We start from the raw sequence: 19740 nt of genomic DNA on the forward strand, positions 1-19740 counted from the left end.
GGATACGGGCAGAGAGAGCCGTGTTTCATCACCAATGTAGCAGTAGTGACATAATAAAGAGACAGCAGCGACGACGAGGTAAGTCAGAATGAAAATGGGACAATGTCATGGTAGCGATCCGTGCAATATCAAGAGTAAATCAACCGCTGTCTGACACTATCTGCAAGTTTCAGACAGATTGGCTGACGCCAAGTGCTCGAAGATGACCTACCGTCTGAGCGACTTTCTTTATGCCCGAGAGGCTGTGGCTTGGGTCGACGTGCGGCCCGTACGAATTGAGGAGAAGATAGAGTGAGTGCGAGTATTTGTACATTCCTAAGGACAGCAGTCCAATTGATCCTCTTGGGCTTGGGGGATTTCTCTTCTCCATCTATCTCGTTGTCGTCCTCGTCGCCTGACTCTTCTTCCTGCCATCTGCACACGGCTAGCCCTGGGGGGCTCAGTAGTCAGACGCGGCGAAGTTGGAATAGCAACGACAGGCGTGCCTTTTTATTTTGTTTTCCAACCCAGTCTTATAACCGCTGGAGGGCGACACTCTATGCTGGACAATACGTGTTGTATCGGGGGCTTCGAAATGTCATGCGCTATCCGAGTGCATGGAGTGATGGTGCGTGAGCGAACTATCTTTCGGGGCTCGATGTCGGCGGGCGTACGGGTAGTTGGTGTAGTGTGACAGTGTCCGGCTGAGCAAAAAGGCCGGCTGAGGACGAAAAAGAGAGCGTAAGCCCGAGATAGGATAGAACTGAAAGAATAAATATTTTTGGTACAGTGAAGCGAGTCAGAACGAGAGGATATATGCGTGCGGGAAAAGCGTCTTGGCTGGGTTGGCGAGGTTCGTGGATCGAGCGCACCTCTTTTCGATGTCTGTGCTAAGCGAGAGCAGTCGCTCCTCCCAGCCGCGAACCGGCCGGTAGCTTTGATATGACGATGATGTAGTTGAAGAGGATCGGGAGTGCTTCGGGTCAGTGAAGAAGTGTTCGCACCTGCATGTTTGAAGAAAGGCGCGCCGCAGTGAGTTCGGGCTCGTTTCCATATCAGACATGAGAGAATGTAGTACATCGCTGTCTGGCGAGGCATAGAGCCGATTCAACCTTGCCTATGCGGAAGAGGCGTTGGTTAAGGGGAGCGTGTCCGGATCTCGCAATTGTACAAGCAAGCTAAGTCTATTCCTCGGGAGGGTTCCACCCGTCTTGAGGAATTTGGTCGACGGGAGTGAGGGGTCGATGCGGCTGATTCTGGCGTGACGAGGGAAAAACTTCCAACGGGTGGGTGTGTCGTGTTTGAGGTCTGTCGTCCTGTGCTACTCTAGGGCGGCCAAATTCATGGGTGGCGATTTGCGAAGCTCGCAGGGCAGCGGGTTCATGTGAGGTGGGCCAGGCTGCTGGAGAGCAGCTGCCTTCGCCTGGTGTCGACTGCCTCGTTGCCCGGGACGCCGACGTGACTGGGACTCATCGCAGGGTGAGTCGTGCGCGGGGCGAGGTAGGAAAGGTGACGGCGAAGTAGGCGGTCAATCTACGTCAAAACGAGGCGAGGGCCCTCAGGCTGTGCCCCGGCCTTGCATGGATATTTCCGACGGCTGGCAGTGCGGCATTGTTTTCGACGAACGCCGAAACTCGATGTACTCCTCTCTTCTGCCGTACCAGCTTCAGGCCCACGGCAAACCGTATATTTTGATCATCGGATGCTATGTGCTCCGTGCCATTTCCAACAGGCGTGCCTTGGGCTTAGACGACCCACCGTCCTGCCTCTTCTCGACGTATTTCTTCCTATGTTTCTCTCTCACGTTCTCCTCCTAGAGACAACGTAAAGAGCCTTCAGGAAGATAATTAAGGCGGCAGATTGATAATATCCCCAGATTATCCTCCTTAGCTTCCCCGCTTGCCTTGTGTGTGCTGCGGGCGGGCGCTGTTTAGGGCATCGCTTCAGGTTCCTTCCCCGCTTGCCTTGTACGTGCTGCGTGCTGTGGGCGCTGATCTGGAGCATCGCTTCAGCCATGCCAATTACGCCCCCAATTTGCTGATGAACAGCGTGTAGACAAATGGGGAGGAAGGAACGCACTTTTGAATTGAAAAGATGTCTTCCTTGTCCACGAACGCTTCGATGGCGTCCGGCATGCACGGCTCGCCCAGCAGTTGCGGCTCCCGCATCGCAGGGTACTCCCTTATGGGTGTTTGCACGCGCACCTTCGAGAGCCCCTCCGCGAAGGAGAACTCCGGCTTGTCAATGCTCGGCTCCGCCTGGTCCGTCATAATTTTCGCGCCGCGTCTCGCCGTCGCCTTCTCCCGGTAATAAACCAAGACGATCCGTGCGTTCGTCAGGCAGCCTTGGAACTCCTGCCTAAGCGCGTTGGCCTTTACATCTGACTCACGCCAGTGGCGTCAACCTATCGGGCGGAGTCTCAGATCGGCGGCCGGTAGCATGCAGGGCATTCCCTCCTATGCAACGCTCATCCATGAGCGCGGTCACTTTCTCACTGACTTCGTTCAATTGCAGAGCAGACATTTATCCCCCCCGATGCTTCGCGCACGAACAGTCAACGTTACTCTCGCTTCTAGAAAGAATTAGTGACAGTCGCCGGTCGTTGTAATTCAGGTTCCCGTCGTCTGTGACCTCAGTGAGAACAGCCTCGTCGAGCACGAAAGGACGCACAGCGCGCACTAAAGTTGGAGTGAGCTCGAACTCATTGCCCTTCATTTCAGCAAGGCAACGTGCCTGCCGCCTGGTCAACAGCTGCCCTCTATCGTGTGAAAATTATAGACGTACTTCTTTATTGATTCGCCGTTTGCAAAAGACGTCGCCACAGACGACCCAGGCCGAGTGATGTGGCACTTCTAGCCAGCTACCCATTCCGGCATGATGTGGCAGCAGTGTGAGTAGCCCCAGGCAGCTAGATCAATACTATTTCTTCAGGTACAGATTGTTATGGGCCATGTGCAATACTGTCTCAAGTTGGTCACCGTTAGACTGTAACGATCTCGAGCCTCGCCTACCGGTTCTGATGCAGGAGAAGGATATGTCGTCTTTATCCGCGGTATGCACTTTCGCGTTTGGTTGCTCCTCAACTCGAAGTGCATATGCCGGTCCTTGATAGTGCCTACGGCGTAGAGGCCAATGCGCGTGTTGCCATTCCGCAAAAGCAAGGAGAAGCAAACACTGTCCTCTCAAAGTGACCGGGGTCCTAGGACCCGATAGACTGGCGAGGACAAACACCATCAGTGGTATAGATTACCTCCAATTGCGATACATCTACGTACATACTCCCACTCTCGAACATCATGGCCGAAAGAAATCGCGCACGTAGCTGTGTGCCGCGCCGATGCATAGCGGTGGCCGTGGCGGGCGCGCCGATCTTGTAGGCGGATCGGCTCATCAAAGTTTATGCGCAGCTGCAGCGGGCCCGTCTTGCGCCGCGCGCCTCGCCCGACGTCAAAATTGTGTCGATAGCCCTCGAGGAAGACCCGCCAGTCTCTCGCGACCGGTAGTTTCATCCGTATGCACACTCGAATACAGGGTTTGTATCGCCTGACACTGCCTGTTTAGTAGTACGGTCCGAACCATACTCACCGGACTGTATGTATACACCGCTTATCTCGATTGTTCCGGACGTAGATGGATATCCGCATGTTTTGTAGAAACGCTGGCTGATTCGGTATGTTGACAGTTCAACGTGCCCGAGCCCAATCTAGTTTTCAAAATTCTAGTAGAAGCGGCTGCCAGCGTGTGCAGACCTCAGGGCCTGGTCGGCATCCGACAAGCGATCGCATGTCGATGTGAATTTGAAGGAAGCACCTACCTCGTCGATAGTAACGCACATGGACTGCGTAGTGCGCAGCCGACAGCTGCATTGTCTGAATGATACTGCAGATTGTACACACGGACAGCCTTCTCGGTATGCGTTCCGCAGCGATTTCGACGAGCGCAGCGGCAGGGTAAGGGGCGCAGCACTTTTTGGGACATAACCCATTCGCCACATCCGTCCTTTGGCTTCCTTTTTCGACTAATCCGTAAGCGACTGCACGGCCACCACGCACAGAGATGCAAATAGTTACGTTAGAACCCTGATCCTCGCAGCAGTATATAAGTCAGGAGGTCGCTAGACAAGCATACCGATACTCTACCTTGACTTCCACCCCTCTCACCAAATCCCACATTAACCACCTAAACGATGACGAAGCTTGACCAACGAGGAGACATTGCGGTAGCGGAGATCGTCGTCTATATACCCATCCTCATTCTCTCGGTCATCCTGGTGATACGGAATGGCTTTACAAGACAAGCTGGCTGGATTTACCTCGTCATCCTCTCCCTCAGTGAGCACGCCTCTTCTCTTGATCAGCACAACGGCCCACTGACGTTCCGACAGTCCGAATAGTAGGGTCCTGCGCCGCCATCGCATCCGAATACAACACGAGCAGCGAGAATCTTGAGATTACAGCGCTCAGTCTGGAATCGGCCGGCGTGTCCCCACTGCTCCTGGCGACGCTCGGCTTCCTTCGCACAATGTACGCCCCCTTTGACCGCCAATGACAGGGCTCACTGACCGTGATCTGCGCGCAGCTGCCAAGATACACTCGACAGGGATCCCCTCATCGCAAAGGGCCTCAAGCTCTTGCCGCTTGCGGGCACGATCGCGCTGATCCTCGCCATCGTGGGCGGCATCAACTCGGGCACTGGCAGCACGCAGTCGTCCATCAACCAAGGCCTGACCTTGCGGCACGTCGGCGACATCATGTTCGCCGTGATCTTCGTCCTGGTCGTCCTGTTGAACGGCCTCTGCTGGGCAAACCGCGGCAGCATCGCCTACAACCGGCGCGTGGTGAGTCGTCTGTGCGCGCAGGCTCGCGTGCATGTGCTTATGACCGCTTGCCATGCAGCTGCTCGCGGGCATCACCGGCGCGCTGCCCTTCGTCTTTGTGCGCGTCCTCTACGCGGTGCTGTCCGGCTTCGCGCCGTCGCTGCGGGGCGTCAACGCGGACGGGCAGGTTGTCTACGTGCCGAGCACGTCGCCGCTCAACACGTTCAACAGCCTCACGGGCAGCTGGGTGGCGTACCTCGTCATGGGCGTCGTGCCGGAGTTCGCGACGATGCTGGTGTACATCACCGTGGGCACGCGGGTCCACTTGGAGCGGGACTCTGCGGACGCCGCGTACATGCTTGGGCGGCCGTCAATACAGTCGGATCGAGAGAGCCAGGAGGCGCTGGCGCGCTTTCAACCGCGCTTTGAGCAGTGAGTTTTATCTTAGAATTTCCGGAGACTTGGTCTGGGACTGACCCGTGGCTCCTAGGCCTCCGAACGCGTACTATGCCAAATAAGCGGCCTCTTCCTTCGGTTAGCGGTCTTCATGTGGGTGGTGGGGTTAATGACTGTCATGATTTCTCGTAATTTAAAAGCAGATGCTTTGATATTGGTATGAGCGTCGAACTGTTATTTTTGTGAGGTATTACTTGCCTCGGTATTGCAAGTCACAGCCGCCATTATCATTAAATTTGTGCGCAATTGCAATTTGAATAATTAGATTCGCACCGTAAACTATGGATGGCCACCATGGGTACACCTGATTGGCCGCCATATACAAGTGTAGGCCATTCGCGCATAGCAATATACACTACCTAAGAATTCAAGGGTTGAAGGAAATGTAACACGTTATGTTTATAGAGAACTATACCCACTGCCACTGCTCCTCACTGCTCGAAACGGCCGTTAAGTACTGGAAAGTGGGAATGCAATAAAAGTCATCAGCAAAGGCAGGATAAAATCAAATAATCCCAAACCAAATTATGGTCATTTATTCAGGATGGAAGCCGAGCAACTGCAAAACTCAGATATCACTGCGTATTTCCCCTCATTTAAGTTGCATGGACAGGATATTTCGTCGCAGACATAACCAGATATATAGCCTTAAAGATTCTAGATCTGGCCGAGCAAATCAACTGGGCTTTTGTCGCTTTGAAGCTGTCGAGTCGAACCCGGTGTTGAACATTTAACGCTTGCGCGTAACTTCGGTGAACAGTTGGTGGCGAACCGCACTGCCTGAGGCCAATTCCAATTCGTGACGTGACAGTCCAAGCAGCAGCTTCTTTCGTGTAATGGCATACTTGTAACGTGGCGGTGCCGGTTCTTCAAAGCCTTATCATCTGGTGTATAAAAAGGCAATGGCGATGAAATTTCAAAAAGTGGCCATCGCAGTTGGGAAACGAGACATACTATGGGGTGTATAGAGTTGCTCAAGGCATAGAGTTGCTCAAACCGCCTTGTACAGCCTTCCACATTTTTATTTTAAATCCTGAGAAATCAGTGAGAGTATATATAGTCCCTATGGATGCCCTTATGGTACCGAAATAGTAAAATCATGAATGTGGAAAGAGTAGCATGCTCGACAAGGCATTTTGACAACAGTGTACACCAATATTGAACTAGATCTCACCTAAATGCGATGAGAATTTCACCCCGGAAGCTGTAGTATTCATTCTCTATTGATATAAATGTCTATCAACAAGCCCGATGATTTAAAGCACTTGAGGTACGATGTAGACAAGCGTGGTGGGTGAGATCGTCTTGCTCCTGTGGCTGAATGTGCCTGTAGTTTAAACTCCGCTCGGCACGTCGCACATGCTGCTGGCGGACGTTGCCGCGTCGGAGTATGAACGTATCGCGGTGACATGCCGTGACGATTTGAGCAACTCTATGCCTATTACACCTCACGGATTCGTGCCGGTACAAGTAACACTCATTGTATTGCATTCAAACTATTTACAGGTGCGAGAAGATCTCAATGCATCTAATGACACAAGAATCATGAAGGAATGTGCAGTGCTTCGTGAACCCGAGACTTGCGAACACGGCCATGAGCAACTCTATAGTAAGGTTCGGGAGCGGGCTGGACAAGCAATACATCAAAGAATGCCGCTTGGATGGCGGGGTCCGCCATTTGCGTGACACGGGCCAAAGACGGAAATGCACCTTTCTATTTGGCGGCAGAATGATGATATACTGATGGCGTCGATCTTCTGCACATATAAACTGTACATATAAATACGAAACCTCCTCTTGAAGATGTCGCTTCATCACTTCCTTCGTTTACCGCAGATGCGCCTCACCGATGAGCCGTGACGTGGTGTGACACGACGCGTGCCGCTGTAGGCGCGTCGAACGCAGAGAGTCACGCTTGCCCGCACCCAGACCCGACGAAGGGGATGCTAATTCGGTTTTCAACATGCCCGTCTCCTCCTCTGCTCTTGCCAACTGGGATGGCAGTCTGTCTTCGCCTGCACGACGTTCTGCGCAGTCATCACATTTCCCATCTTCGCCAGCCTTGCCCGCACCCCCCATCGCACCGCTTCTGAGAGTGGCACACAAGCCCGCGAGTACTGCCTCGAGTTCGTCTGAGCTTGCTCTCGCGATGCCACCACCGTCCAGCTCTTTGTTCTTTTCGAGACACCGCTCGGAGACTAGTTCATCAGAAGAGAAAGACCGCCTGGCGGTAGCCGTGATGCTATCGGCCAATGATTCAGATGAGGCTTCGCCCACTGTGCGTGCACATTTTCGTGATCGAGTGCGTTTTCTCACGTTGTCGTTCGAATACGTTTCCGCTGCAGGACGACGCGCGGGATTCCGCGAATGCGAACGTCGATCACAGTCACAAACCTAATGCGAAGGTGATTGCCTTTCTTCTGCTTCGTACCTGCGTCAATTGATGCATGTCTTTCTAGGAAACCTCTGCGGCCTTCACTGCTCTAGGAATGCCTACTACCCTGCCTTTATTCTTGCCGTCCGATTCCCCGGGGCTGGATGACTTACCCGACCTTCAATATCCCGATGAGGAAGACATCGGCGACCCTGACCTGCAGACGACCGAAGTACCTGCAGAGGTCATAGTTACCACGGTGGGTATAGATTTAGAGGCAACAATCGAAACTTTACTGCTCAACATGCCGGCCACTGCCCCAGGCGCACATACCGTGCGCGCTGACGCTACGGCGGACTCTGTGTGTGCCTTGCGCTCTCCTTGCGCCTGAATGCCCCTTCGCTGACACCGCGTATAGTTTCCAGGAGAAGAGGCTCAAACTCCCGAGCCTGAGATGCACCTCATGGACGTGGACGATGAGGGCGCAACGGAGAATGCCGCAACAGTGAGCTCAACTGTTTGCCATGACTGGGCGTTGCTCACTCTCAGTACAGCGAACGATTGATTTAGCTCGGCCTCTTCAATCACAGATAGAGTCGGATCTGTATCACGCGCGTGATCACATGTCCTCGGCTGCGATCGCAGAGGAGTCCGAGAATAGTGATTTCGATTTCATTGTCGATCGAGTAACAGAGGAGGTGTCCAGGAGCCTAGCGCGCCAGGAAAAGAGAAATGCACCGATGCACCGACAGCAATTGGTATATTAAAACTTGCGTGTTCGAAAGCAAGGACTGATGCGTCAACATCATATGACAGGCTCGTCCATCACATATCGCAGCCATGTCCCCCTGGCTGTCACCATCGCGGCCGGTGAGTGATCTGAATCCGCCCTGATTAGGCTGGAACTTTATTCATCGCTGCTCTAGAACGTGTTTCCAAGCTCAAGCTCAAAGACACCACTGCGATCACCGACTCCGGATATCTCCACCTCCCTTTCTCCCCTGTCTCGGGCCCCCTCTTCATCGCCCATCCCGCAACTCTCTTCCTCCCGCAAACGTCCGAGGCCATATGTCGCTCTGCCTGCGCTCACGCCCGGCGTTTCAAAGGAGTCGTACGTCCCAGCATCGCAGCTGATCGCGTTAAGGGCGCTCGACACACAAAGTGAGGATGCACGACAAGCGCACACCCCCGCAGTGAAAGCGCGCGAGAGCAGATCGCATCGCGAGCATGCCCCGACGCCGGCGCCTATCATGTCCGCACCACCTGTTACACCCCATGTGCAAAGACAGGCAAAACTGCGGGCAGAGGCGCGCTTGTCGCATCTGCATACCGCGACGCGGGGCTGGGCGACGGGAGAGGCCGTTGACGCTGAGGCTGAAGCTGGGCCGAGCTCCCTCTCCCATCTGCAGCTGCTAGAGCGTGCGTCTGGTGTGTCCAAGAATGCACCCGTCGATGTTGTCGCTCCTGCGCTCACGGAGACTCCTCGGATGACGTCGGAGGAACGTCTCTCGCGGTCACAACAGCTGTCGGTGAAACCCAGGCCATCTACCGCCTCCCAGCAGAGCGCGCCAAGAAAGCGGGGTCGGCCGCCAGGGCCCTCCAGGTCAGCCTCTAGGGAAAAGGCGAAGACGATCTCCGCGCCTGGCCAAGACGTAGAGGCACCGTCGCAACTACAGCCACAGCCACAGCCAACAGAGGAATACGGCTTCCACGCGGCCGCTGATGTGCTGGAGCCGCTGCTGTCGACGAGCCTGATAGACGTCGGGGCGGAGGAGCCGCCTGTGCTGCCGGGTACGTTCTGTGTCGCGCTGCGGCATGTCGGTGTGCGGCGGGAAGAGCGGGATGAGGGCTGGTGGCGAGAACGGGTGGAGGCGCATCGACAGGTGTGGGAGGCGGCCAAGAAGGAGCGAATGCAGCAGGAGCAGGAGGCAAGAGTGGAAGTAGAAGCGGGGCAAGACTCGCGCGAGCGGCCGCCGGCCAGGAAAGGGGAGGAGCGGGAGAGAGAGCAGAAGCGGTGGGCGAAGGCGCAAGAGAAGGAGAAGGAGAAGGGGCAGCACGCGCGAGGCGTTGAGGAGAGTCGGGCTGAGTCGAGTCAGGTAGGCGTGCACAGTCCGGTGCGCCCTCGTCCTCGACCACGGTTCAAGGGCAAGGAGCCGCTGCCGCAGACATCGCTGCCGACGCCGACAGTATCCAGGACAGAGTCGCCTTCACGTGCGGCGTGCATTCTCGATGAGAGGGATCCGCGTCAAAACACTGAGCGGTCCATGATGTTATCACCATCGGCGGGAGCCGACAAGGAGGACGGCTCGTCGAGCTCTACTGGTCGTGCACCTTTAAGTAACGCTGCATCGTCGTCGTCGTCGGTTCTTACGGGCGCGGACCTAGGGCTGGTGCAATCTGCGCCGCTACATATCGGTGCGGACTTCAGTACAGGGGTCGATACTGAACGGTACGCAATTCAACCGACTCTTGCGATGCGGCCGAGTGCTCGTCCCGACACCTTTTTGGGCCATTCTATGTCTCGGTCACCGTCACTGTTGTTCGGGCATCCCCAAGCGGAGATGGAGACGAGGTCGGGCCCAGCAGGTGGCGATGCATGGTTTGGTGCCTCATATCCGGGTCAACAGCAAGATCTGCTCCAGCCGTACATGGCGCACGCGGAGGTCAGTGACGAACAGGGGAATATGGATGTGGATGCGGCCGTCGGTTTCGCGCCGGACGCCCCGCAATTTGCGGACCACTTCGACTTTGCGAACGGGACTATCAATCCTTCCCTACTGGGTGGCAGCGTCGCGGCGCACCCTGACGTTGCTACGGGTGTAGAACACGCGGACGAGTCCGATGAGGATCGAGGGCACAATGAGGATTCGTTGACGCCCCTGACGCCCTCTGTTACCCACATTTCTCTCTCGCCGATAGCATCGGCTTCAGCAAAGGGCAAGGGCAAGGGCAAGCAGATTCAAGTTGTCATCGGGGCTTCGCGCCCGCTGAGCACACCCTACGCATCCACTTCTGCCTTGGATGAGGAGATTCCGGAAGTCGATGACGGCCGCGGCGGTGACTACGGGTCTTCGAAACGCGCTAGCAAGGCGAAATCGAAAGTGAAGTCAAAGCCGAAGCCGAAGCCCAGCACAAGCACGCAAGTGAGGAGGCCCGCGCGGGAGAGGGAGGTGATGGCGTTGGTTGTCGACAAGAATATATTCACTGAACCTGTTGAGGTGTCAGGTAAGCGGAAGCGCAAGCTCACCGAGCGCGCCCTTGGCGGACACCCGACGCCGTCACCTTCGCGGACGCCATCGGAGTCCCCGTCGATGGTTATCACTAGTACGGCAGCTTCATCGGTCGTAGAAGATGTTCCGGCACCACCCAAGCGCTTCGGGCCACCTGTGAAGGCTATCAAGAACTCATTCCATGCCCTCGCGGCAGAACCAACGTTTTGCCATCAATGCAGGAGGACCACCCAACACGACAAGATGCGATGTACTGTCATCAAGGAGTCCGGCGATTTATGCGGGAAGAGATTCTGTCGAAACTGCGTAGATAAGAGGTCTGTCGCCATCCTTTTTCTCACTACACGAAGAGGCAGAGCAGTCGCTATGCGTGGACCCGTCCCGCGTGTCTGTGATCCTATTTTCTGTATTGCCTCACGAATTTAATGCTGATTGATATATAACCTCCCACATTTTGGTGGCAATCGCAGGTACCCCGACATTGAATTCGATTCGTATGCTCGCGTCTTCACTTGCCCGAAATGTAGCGATACGTGCAATTGCACCGCATGCTGCGGGCGGCGAGGGGAACAGTATGTTTCGGGACTGATTGGACCTGCTGCCTCAGGGCGCGAACCACCCCTTCGCAGCCGCAAGACTAAGGCCAAAAGTCAACAGGTTCCCCCGTCGCCTCCGCTTTCTCCTTCACTGTCGCCGGATCATGCGGGTTCCCAGGAGCCACTGCCTGCCAATTTTGATCATGCCAACGTTGGTGGCTCATACTGGGGATCGGTGTACACGGTCACCGGAGAGCGCGTAGGCGGCGCCTTCGTGGGTGATGACAACGAGGCAATCGTCGTCAAGAACTCTGACGGGATGCCTACTCTTCGGTCGTATGCGTCTATTCCGAATCCAACATTCGATCCTGATTGGCAACACGAGGCCGCCTCCGGCGGGGCGCAGAGCTCGTCCCCTGAGCTTTCCGACGGCGAAGCGCGTGGTGGTTTATCCATGGCTCAGAAACAGCAACCGTCCCGAGTGCGTCCTCCACCTCGGGAGAGAACATATATTGGGAGTCCGCCCCCTTCTGTGTACAAACTGCGGCATCGTGGTGCTAAGAACCACCCTGAAGCGCGTCCCGGTGCGCGGCTCTTCATTGGGAACTGGCAGGCGAATCAGGAATTCCGCGATGACTGGCAGGATGTGGCTGGATTCGATTCGCGCTCGTCGACACTGTCGCCGCCTCCGGAGTCGGACGTAGAGTCAGGAGCCTCGCCTGCCAAGGGACAACTTTCACAACAGGAGCTTATGTTCCTCTGTGCCCAGGCTCTGCATGAGATGGGTCAAAGCCTCCCGGTGTCGTGATTCCTCGCGTTTCGTGATTGTGGTGCGGAAATGTTCTTGGATAGGATATAGTCCTTATTGATTATTTTACTGATTCTTGTGTAACATTTGTTTTTTCTCACATTGTCGACGTTGAATGTCAGCGATGCGCATTCGCATCTGGTACATCCCATGGGGGTCCCTGTGGACCGAGTTGCCCGACTGGGCACAGGGAGTGGACAATCGATCAAGAAGGCTCGGTGATTCTGCGCAGAAACAATGCAAAGCCTTGGATTTATTACGTACTTGTGAGGAGATCCATCGATGCTATCCGCCATGAGGTCAGGACAATGCAAGAACAGTATATAGGATTCGATTTCTGCGTGCCCCGGTAAGAACGGACCCGATAACAATTCAGGTCAGTGTCCCTTGAGGCTCTGTCCATGCAAAGTTAACGTATCGCTCAGATTCAATTACCGTAACGCAAATGAACATCCCAGAAATCAAACAGGACAACCTAGAAGTGGCGTCTTTTGAAGGTAGCTCTTCAATGTCGTATATGTTGCACCAGCACGAACTTAGTACATATACATCGTGACGTCGTAGGTTGTTGGGAGTTGATGCCCTCGACGTCAGAGCCGGCGTTCTACAATATGCCACCGAGATTCCGCAGAAAGGCTGAGGCACTCTCTGCTGTGTCGACCGCTCAGGCACCGTTCTCCTCGAAGAACGAGGATGACCCTCCAGAACCGTGCATGTCAGGAGGTATGCCTGTCTGCCTGTATGATTTTGGAAAGAGCTCATCCAGAAACACATAGCTCAAGAACGATGCGCGCCGGCCCGGTCTGGAGAGTATACCCGGAGGGCTTCCACGTCCAGCACGCGGACTACGCGCAGTGCGCACAGTCGGTATCGCGGGATGCGCGTATTGCTGAACCAGACACGCTTGGACCGGCTCCGCGGTGTTCAGGCGACCCATCGAACAGTACAGGAGGTCAAGGGCCTGCTTGAGCTACTGCAGGAGGAAGTGCGGCAGCTGCAGGATATGTGCGCGAGACTATTGCCAGACGATGCCCGAGTTGCAAGCGGCAATGAGGCGCGAGCTGATCTAGAGGTCGTGGCATAGGACCGCTTGCTTCATGCCTCTTGTATCCTTACTCTCACTTATATGTCACGGGTCCCTTTGCAGGTGGATGTGTACGATAGGCGCCTTCACGACCTCGTTACGGCAGTATATCATAATGAATATAACTTGTACTTGTTATCACCCATTCGGCATGCTCTCACACTCCCCTAACTGGCTGCTCGGTGGCTGATAGTAACAACAATGCAGACGTAAAAGCTACACGCTGACACAAAGGCTGAATGACTCGCTTTTAGATGTGTGATACCTCCAGTACTTTGGTGGGTATCGCACCTCAGCGATCTCGATTCGCATATCTTACGGAGGTATTCTTTACTTCGTCATAGACACGGCGAAGCTTTTTTCCCTCTTGAGCACGACCGCGAAGGGACGACCGTAGCGCGAAGGCGAGAGGGAAATTCCGAATAAGTATGGCGGGCGGTCAGTCGGATAGACCTGGCTTTGTGCTCACAAGATTTATGAGATGCCATGAGCGCTAAGGCAGTTACCCGAAGAGGCATAAAGGCTGCCTCGTATGGCAAATCGAGATAAGATTAAGCTCCCACATGCCACGATCATGAGCCAGATCGGTTCTTCCCAGATCCACCGTACTGGAGTCAATCTCTTACGACTATATCAACAGCCACTTTGGCACCCCTTGCTCACTCCCCCCCTCCTCCCTCTTATTCTACACCACTACCATGGACCGCGTCGACGCACTCGGCCTCCAGGCTGCCCTCGCCCACGCCCGCAAGAGTTACGCCGAGGGCGGCGTCCCCATCGGCGCGGCGCTCGTCTACCACGGGGACGCGCAGAACCCTGAGCCGCGCGTCCTCGGACAGGGACACAACGAGCGCGTGCAGAGCGCGTCCGCCATTCTCCACGGCGAGACCGCCGCGCTGCAGGACGCGGGGCGGCTGAAGGCAGAGGTGTACAGGAACTCAACCATGGTGCGTGCGGCGCCCCCCGGGGCGTGTGCTATGCATTGTGTTGCCGGAGGCGATTCGCGGCGCGGCTGAGTTCATGGCAGGTTGACTGATGCGACGCGGATCTGTCTAGTTCACTACGTTAAGGTGTGCAGTGTTCTTTCTGGTCCTAGCTGGAGCGAACAAGGGTCTGATCGGGCACCGGGCTGGCCTTTCTTTTCTTTTCGCGCGCGCGAATAGTCCGTGCAGCATGTGTTCGGGCGCGGTCATGCTCTACAAGATCCCGCGCCTGGTCATCGGCGAAAGCGTCAACTTCAAGGGCGACGAAGACCTCCTCCGGAGCCGCGGCGTCGAGGTCATCGTGCTCGACGATGCGGACTGCAAGGAGCTCATGCGCAAGTTCATCGCAGAGAAGCCCGAGGTGTGTGCTCCATTCGACACTACTGTTTCCCGGCGCTTCTTCCTCGGGGACCTCTCGTGGCTGACATCACCGACGCAGGAATGGTATGAAGACATCGGCGAGTTCCCACCGCCCCCGTCGTCTGGCAATGAATAGGACGGGACGGCTGCGACGTATGACGCCGTTCAGGGCGAGGCCCCGGCGTACGATGACGGATTGAACCTTGTGTACTGTACCGAGTTTGCCTGCTTTGCGGTTCCGTGACATACGCCTTGCAGTCACCGTCCAGAATCAACCAACCGCGTGCATACTCACCAAGCGGACACTGGCTCAGCCCCGCCCTGCATTACATCGCAAAGGAACCAGGTTGCAAGTGGTACTGTATAACAGTGTTGTGCGAGTCGTCAAACGATCATGCGACTATCATTTAGTTACTTCGTATAGATTGAGGTACACAAACATAACTTCTCAGAAAGCACTATACACCAAGAATATCGTGATCACGAACGAAATGGCCAGGATGAGGATAACAAGATACACATCATTCGCGGTGTGTGTTGGTACAGGCGCAGGCAGGAACATAGAGGTTGGCATTGCCGCCACATCCTTTGGGGAGGAGCCTGGTGTGGGGTGCGAGGCGGCAGCGTTCACAGAGGAACATACAGTCCATGGGGCGATAGTAGTGGCTTGGCAACGGCAGCAGGAGGGATAAGGCGTAGTACAGAATCATCTCGCTGCGCGCTATGAGACCGAAGCTGTGGCTAAAGTGGAGCTAGGGAATACTTACCGCGCATACCGCGGTACGGGATAGCTTGGGCGGCGGCCTTCATCGTATTGGTGAGACTCTGGATATTCTCGAGTCCAATCAGATAGTACGGGCTGCCCTTCTCCTCGCTCAGCTCCTTCTGACGAAATGCCGTCATGGTCTGCAGCAAAATGTGAGTCTCACGATAGCACACATGCTGGATTGAATTACCGCGGCTATGACCTTCTTGACGACGTTTTCGGGGTAGCCACAAATCATGAGCTCGAAAGCGGGGTATACCCGGGAGGCGTAGCCACAGAGCTCCTGGAAGAACGCAGCATATTCCGACTCTTTTTCAGGCGGGATATGTTGCGGTTTCATGTGGCCAATGCCCGCTAAGATAGGTCAGAACCGCACGTCGGATGATAGCATGTACGAAGCGTACGTACGCAGTATCAACTGCTCGAGCAGCAGCTCCTTGTACAGCCTCGCCTGCTGAATTTCGGCTTCGGTGGGATACCGACCAGCCTCGAGGCCAACATACGGCTTGACCTGATCAGCGGAGGGCACCTTTAGCCGCGCAGGAGCCGGAGCTCCCTCCAGCGTATTCACTACTTGATCTGGGATCATCGGCGGCTGAGACGACTGCGAAGAAGACGTTCCCGGCTGTGAATTGTTCTGCGTCGGGTAGTCAGATGCTGGCTCATCATTCCTGCACTCTATGAGTACTCAGGAACAAAAGAGAGCGGAACACAATTACATATCGCCGGGATCCGAGGGCATTCGGTGTTGCGTGCTCACGTGCCCAGTAGCCATCTCCTTGATGAGATCGAACATCGTGTGCAGATCTTCCTTTAATCGGTCGATCTGGTCCGAATATTGCTCCGCCTTCAGCTGGTGGGTGGGCTCGGGCATCGCGCCGCGCTGTTGATTATGGAGAGCGAGGTCCTGCTCTAGTTGCTTGATATTCGCCGCCCAGACTTGTGCGCGTGAACGTAGCTGGGAGTACTGTTCCTGTTGGGTGCTGGGCTGCGTCTGCGGGATGCCTTGCCGCTGAGGTAGATCGTGTTGTTGCGATTGCGGCTGTTGCTGGTCAAGCTGTGGAATGCCCTGCATTATATTAGGGTAGGCGGAGCAAGAGATGAGGAAACGGTTCAAAAGGCGCGATGAACAGGATGGGGCTGGGTGAAGGCAAACGAGACAAGGAAAACAACGCACCTGCTGGTCCTGAGCGACGCTTGTACTACTGGACATTGCACCACCAGCCTGATTCTTCTGGTCCTCGCCATCGGTGGGCTGTACACTGAATCCGTTCATCTGGCTATCGAGCTCCACTATCTAGAGGTCAGGACAATCGCCGTTAGCATCTATGCATGAACAACAAAGGCCACTATCGATTGGTGCGTGTGATGAATTAGGCAGCTGGATGTGGATTGGGTCTGATACATGACGAGGCGGAAGATGCCTCGAGAAAGCACAAGTGCAATGCAGACTGTTACTTTGTGGAAGATGACAATACATGCAAATATGACGTAGAGTAAAAGACAAAGTGCGTGGTGAGATCACTGAGGTCAAAAAAGGACGAACGAGGAGACAGCTCCCATGCTGATTGTGGGGATATACTAGGACTAGCCATCGTGCCACTCACCTGATCTTCAATTTGATGCTGAAACGTCTCATACGGCACGACGTTCTGCTGTTGCGATGGTAGGGGCATGGGGGACTGGTCAGAGGATCCATGGAGGCTCTGCACGTTCAAATCCATGCTGATCTGCGAATCGGGCACATTCAACAGCTGAGGCTCAGTGTCGCTCTGGGCGCCGTCGAGGGCTCCATTGTCCTGTTTGTGGAGATAATCAGCCATATTTGTGGAAATGGGCTGTTAGACTCGGTAATGCGACGAAGGCAGAAGGCGGCTTCAAGAAGAGTGGAGACAGTGAGCGTTCAGAGTCAGTGGGGAGGTGCGAACAAAGGAACAAAGGACTTCATAATTGGGGACGTGATTACCAGCCTATATACAGCATATGAGATATCTGTAGATTCCGCACACCTTCCAGATGGTATATAGTCTGGTTCAGTTTGGGGGTCGAGACGCGATTTCGGAGTTACGTCAGCGGTTTCATCTCCGAAACGCGTCGTCGCGATCTATACATAACGCGGACACGTCGCGCTGAAAGCCTCAGTGTGGCAATTCCCGCACCATGTACTGCAGCCGGGTAGGTAGCCATCGTAGATTAATGGAAGGCTAGGAGCAGCCAGTGAAGGAGTTGCGCGAATTTCAAGACTAGCAGTCGAGTGGTGGGGATTCCGAATTTGAGAACGCCGGCTCTGATTCAGAACTGGGGGATACACAAAATGCATCTGCTCACTAGCAATACATAATTATGTTTTCTTTCCACTCTCCTTGAGTGATGTTGAGAGCCGTAGCAGCGAAGAGAGCCTCAAAGAGGCGTTGCTGGCACCAGAGGAGCGGTAGGACTGATGGGATCGTCCCGGCCAACATTCGGCATAGCTCGGCCATCAACCGGCAAGTGATAGCACGCTCGAAATGCTGCCGGGGGCGCGTATTGAAGCAGACATTCAAAGCGACCATCCTCCGACCATCAAAAAGAGTGCTCTATTGTAGGCCGCCCAGGGGAGACTAGTAATGTAAAAACCCTTCGAGTTAAATCTCAACACAGCGTAGGTACATGTAGAGTGCATCCAAGCCGGCAGCGGCTCCTAATAATGGGCTCCACGCCTGCCTCCGGACCCGCACAGCGAAATGCGGGTCGCACGGCGTCCTCGCCCTACAGGCTTCAGGCAGACTAAGTGCCCCTCGCCGACGGCGCGGGGGGCGGTCCTCGCGCGGCAGACGCCGCGTTGGTGGTGCGACAACGAGGCAAACGAAAAGAAGGGGGAGCCGGCGACCGACGTTCTCCAAGGACCCCGCATCACAATACTGGGCGACCGGCGGCTTGAGGTGAGGCAGAGGATGGCGGGGGACCATGAGCCAGATCGCGCTGCTCCCACAAGATGAGGAGATTCGCAGCGCGTGTTTCCACGTCGTACCACTCAGTGAAATTGGCGAAGTCCTCGCTCAGACAAAGTGAACGCGGACCTTGTTCCGGTCCTGGTGGAAACGCTGCCACCGGGTTGTACATTCATTCGCTGAGCATGTGAAACACCCTCCATAGCCGATCACGCGGTCGCGCCCTTCGCCTCCGCCAACAGGTTGGCGATATCGACGAACGACTCGACGTACACGTCGACCTCCCCGCCCGAGCTATTAGATTTTACGTCGTTCGGCGCGTTGTGCTCGCGCGGTTGATGCACGAACATGGTCTTCATCCCGTGGGTCGCCGAGGCACGCCGGTCGTGGATATGCGCGGCGACCATCGCACACTGGTGCGGCTCAAGGTTGAGGTGGGTCAGCGCGCTGAGGTATATCTTCGAGTTCCTGCGCGCGCAGTCAGCCATAGGCTAACGCATGAGGAGGGGACGCGAAACGGGAAGGAGGAGCGGGCGGACGACATTATTGACGGTTTGTACGACCCCATATCCAGTATACAAGAGGTAAGACCTTTACTCGTGCCCTTGTACATTATAAAGTCAATCTGAGCCGTGTTAGGACTCGCCGTAGTTGCAAGTCAACTGCTCACGCAGTCCCCGGAGGAAGGTGCCTTCTGCATCTTTGTTTCGCTGATGGACTCCCACCTCCGGCCCTACTACTCGCGAAGCAACGTACAACTAGATGTCGATGCTTCCCTCTTTTTGAAAGCGTTGAGAGTCGATGACCCTGCTGTATCGAGAAGGATCTGCATTAACATGGCTATCCAACCCATCGCTATCTGTAAACCCTGGTACGTCTGCTTCTATTTTGAGTAGTCATTGCCTAATGGTCATGTCTCTATGCTATGTGTTCACTGGCTCCTTGACATGAGACTACCTCCTCCGCATCTGGGATGTGTTTTTGTTTGAGGGTAGGCTGCCCTTGGGCTATTCTAACGCGAGATATCAACAAGAAGTTGCTGTATGTGAGACCATTCTGTTCCGCGTCGGTCGGGCTATTGCAATCTATTGCCGCCAACTTCTGCTTCGATAAAATGTTCAAGATGCGCTGTTGAAGATTGTGGCCCATTGATGGAAGCGTCGTGGCTGAACAGCGGAGATGCCGAGATAATGATCCACAACACTTCGATTTGTATATACAGTGAACAAGAGGTAAGTGCTCGCATCCTTGATAATGGATAAGCCTTTGTGAGTCACGCTTATACCTCGTGCAGTTTGAGGTCGAGAAATATAACTTTTCAGAAAGCACTATGTACCAAAAGTATCGGGATTGCGAATGAAATGGTCAGGGTGGAGATAGCATGATACACACCATTCCCGGTGTGTGTTGGTACAGGC

At 54.9% G+C, this 19740-nt stretch overlaps 8 protein-coding genes across 8 annotated transcripts; 5 read left to right on the forward strand and 3 right to left on the reverse strand.

Annotated features, from left to right (window-relative positions):
* Positions 1-1922: 1922 nt before the first annotated feature.
* On the reverse strand, positions 1923-2847 carry POSPLADRAFT_1129222 (hypothetical protein; the record flags this gene model as incomplete). The annotated part of the gene is made up of 5 exons (XM_024483821.1): positions 1923-1974; positions 2059-2337; positions 2369-2477; positions 2532-2712; positions 2764-2847. 5 exons carry the CDS (start codon positions 2845-2847, stop codon positions 1923-1925), a joined length of 705 nt encoding a protein of 234 aa, XP_024344966.1.
* Positions 2848-4165: 1318 nt separating this feature from the next.
* Positions 4166-5313, forward strand: POSPLADRAFT_1127649 (hypothetical protein; the record flags this gene model as incomplete). The annotated part of the gene is made up of 5 exons (XM_024483646.1): positions 4166-4310; positions 4364-4502; positions 4558-4816; positions 4875-5227; positions 5286-5313. 5 exons carry the CDS (start codon positions 4166-4168, stop codon positions 5311-5313), a joined length of 924 nt encoding a protein of 307 aa, XP_024344967.1.
* Positions 5314-7214: 1901 nt separating this feature from the next.
* Positions 7215-8991, forward strand: POSPLADRAFT_1043302 (hypothetical protein; the record flags this gene model as incomplete). Its single annotated transcript, XM_024478273.1, has 8 exons — positions 7215-7529; positions 7597-7656; positions 7711-7986; positions 8044-8130; positions 8216-8383; positions 8411-8495; positions 8552-8736; positions 8911-8991. 8 exons carry the CDS (start codon positions 7215-7217, stop codon positions 8989-8991), a joined length of 1257 nt encoding a protein of 418 aa, XP_024344968.1.
* Positions 8992-10936: 1945 nt separating this feature from the next.
* Positions 10937-11281, forward strand: POSPLADRAFT_1130238 (hypothetical protein; the record flags this gene model as incomplete). Its single annotated transcript, XM_024483935.1, has 1 exon — positions 10937-11281. One exon carries the CDS (start codon positions 10937-10939, stop codon positions 11279-11281), a length of 345 nt encoding a protein of 114 aa, XP_024344969.1.
* Positions 11282-12810: 1529 nt separating this feature from the next.
* POSPLADRAFT_1052304 (hypothetical protein) lies at positions 12811-13283 on the forward strand (the record flags this gene model as incomplete). The annotated part of the gene is made up of 2 exons (XM_024480261.1): positions 12811-12922; positions 12976-13283. 2 exons carry the CDS (start codon positions 12811-12813, stop codon positions 13281-13283), a joined length of 420 nt encoding a protein of 139 aa, XP_024344970.1.
* Positions 13284-13981: 698 nt separating this feature from the next.
* On the forward strand, positions 13982-14762 carry POSPLADRAFT_1127726 (hypothetical protein; the record flags this gene model as incomplete). Its single annotated transcript, XM_024483658.1, has 4 exons — positions 13982-14230; positions 14340-14353; positions 14447-14627; positions 14706-14762. The coding sequence occupies 4 exons, from the start codon at positions 13982-13984 to the stop codon at positions 14760-14762; spliced, it is 501 nt and encodes a 166-aa protein (XP_024344971.1).
* Positions 14763-15074: 312 nt separating this feature from the next.
* Positions 15075-17215, reverse strand: POSPLADRAFT_1043304 (hypothetical protein; the record flags this gene model as incomplete). The annotated part of the gene is made up of 8 exons (XM_024478274.1): positions 15075-15226; positions 15270-15347; positions 15394-15532; positions 15583-15746; positions 15801-16029; positions 16153-16461; positions 16570-16689; positions 17000-17215. The coding sequence occupies 8 exons, from the start codon at positions 17213-17215 to the stop codon at positions 15075-15077; spliced, it is 1407 nt and encodes a 468-aa protein (XP_024344972.1).
* Positions 17216-18531: 1316 nt separating this feature from the next.
* Positions 18532-18935, reverse strand: POSPLADRAFT_1130109 (hypothetical protein; the record flags this gene model as incomplete). Its single annotated transcript, XM_024483917.1, has 2 exons — positions 18532-18790; positions 18874-18935. 2 exons carry the CDS (start codon positions 18933-18935, stop codon positions 18532-18534), a joined length of 321 nt encoding a protein of 106 aa, XP_024344973.1.
* Positions 18936-19740: the final 805 nt, after the last annotated feature.

Source organism: Postia placenta, assembly GCF_002117355.1.
Source record: "Postia placenta MAD-698-R-SB12 unplaced genomic scaffold POSPLAscaffold_1, whole genome shotgun sequence".
NCBI lineage: Eukaryota > Fungi > Basidiomycota > Agaricomycetes > Polyporales > Adustoporiaceae > Rhodonia > Rhodonia placenta.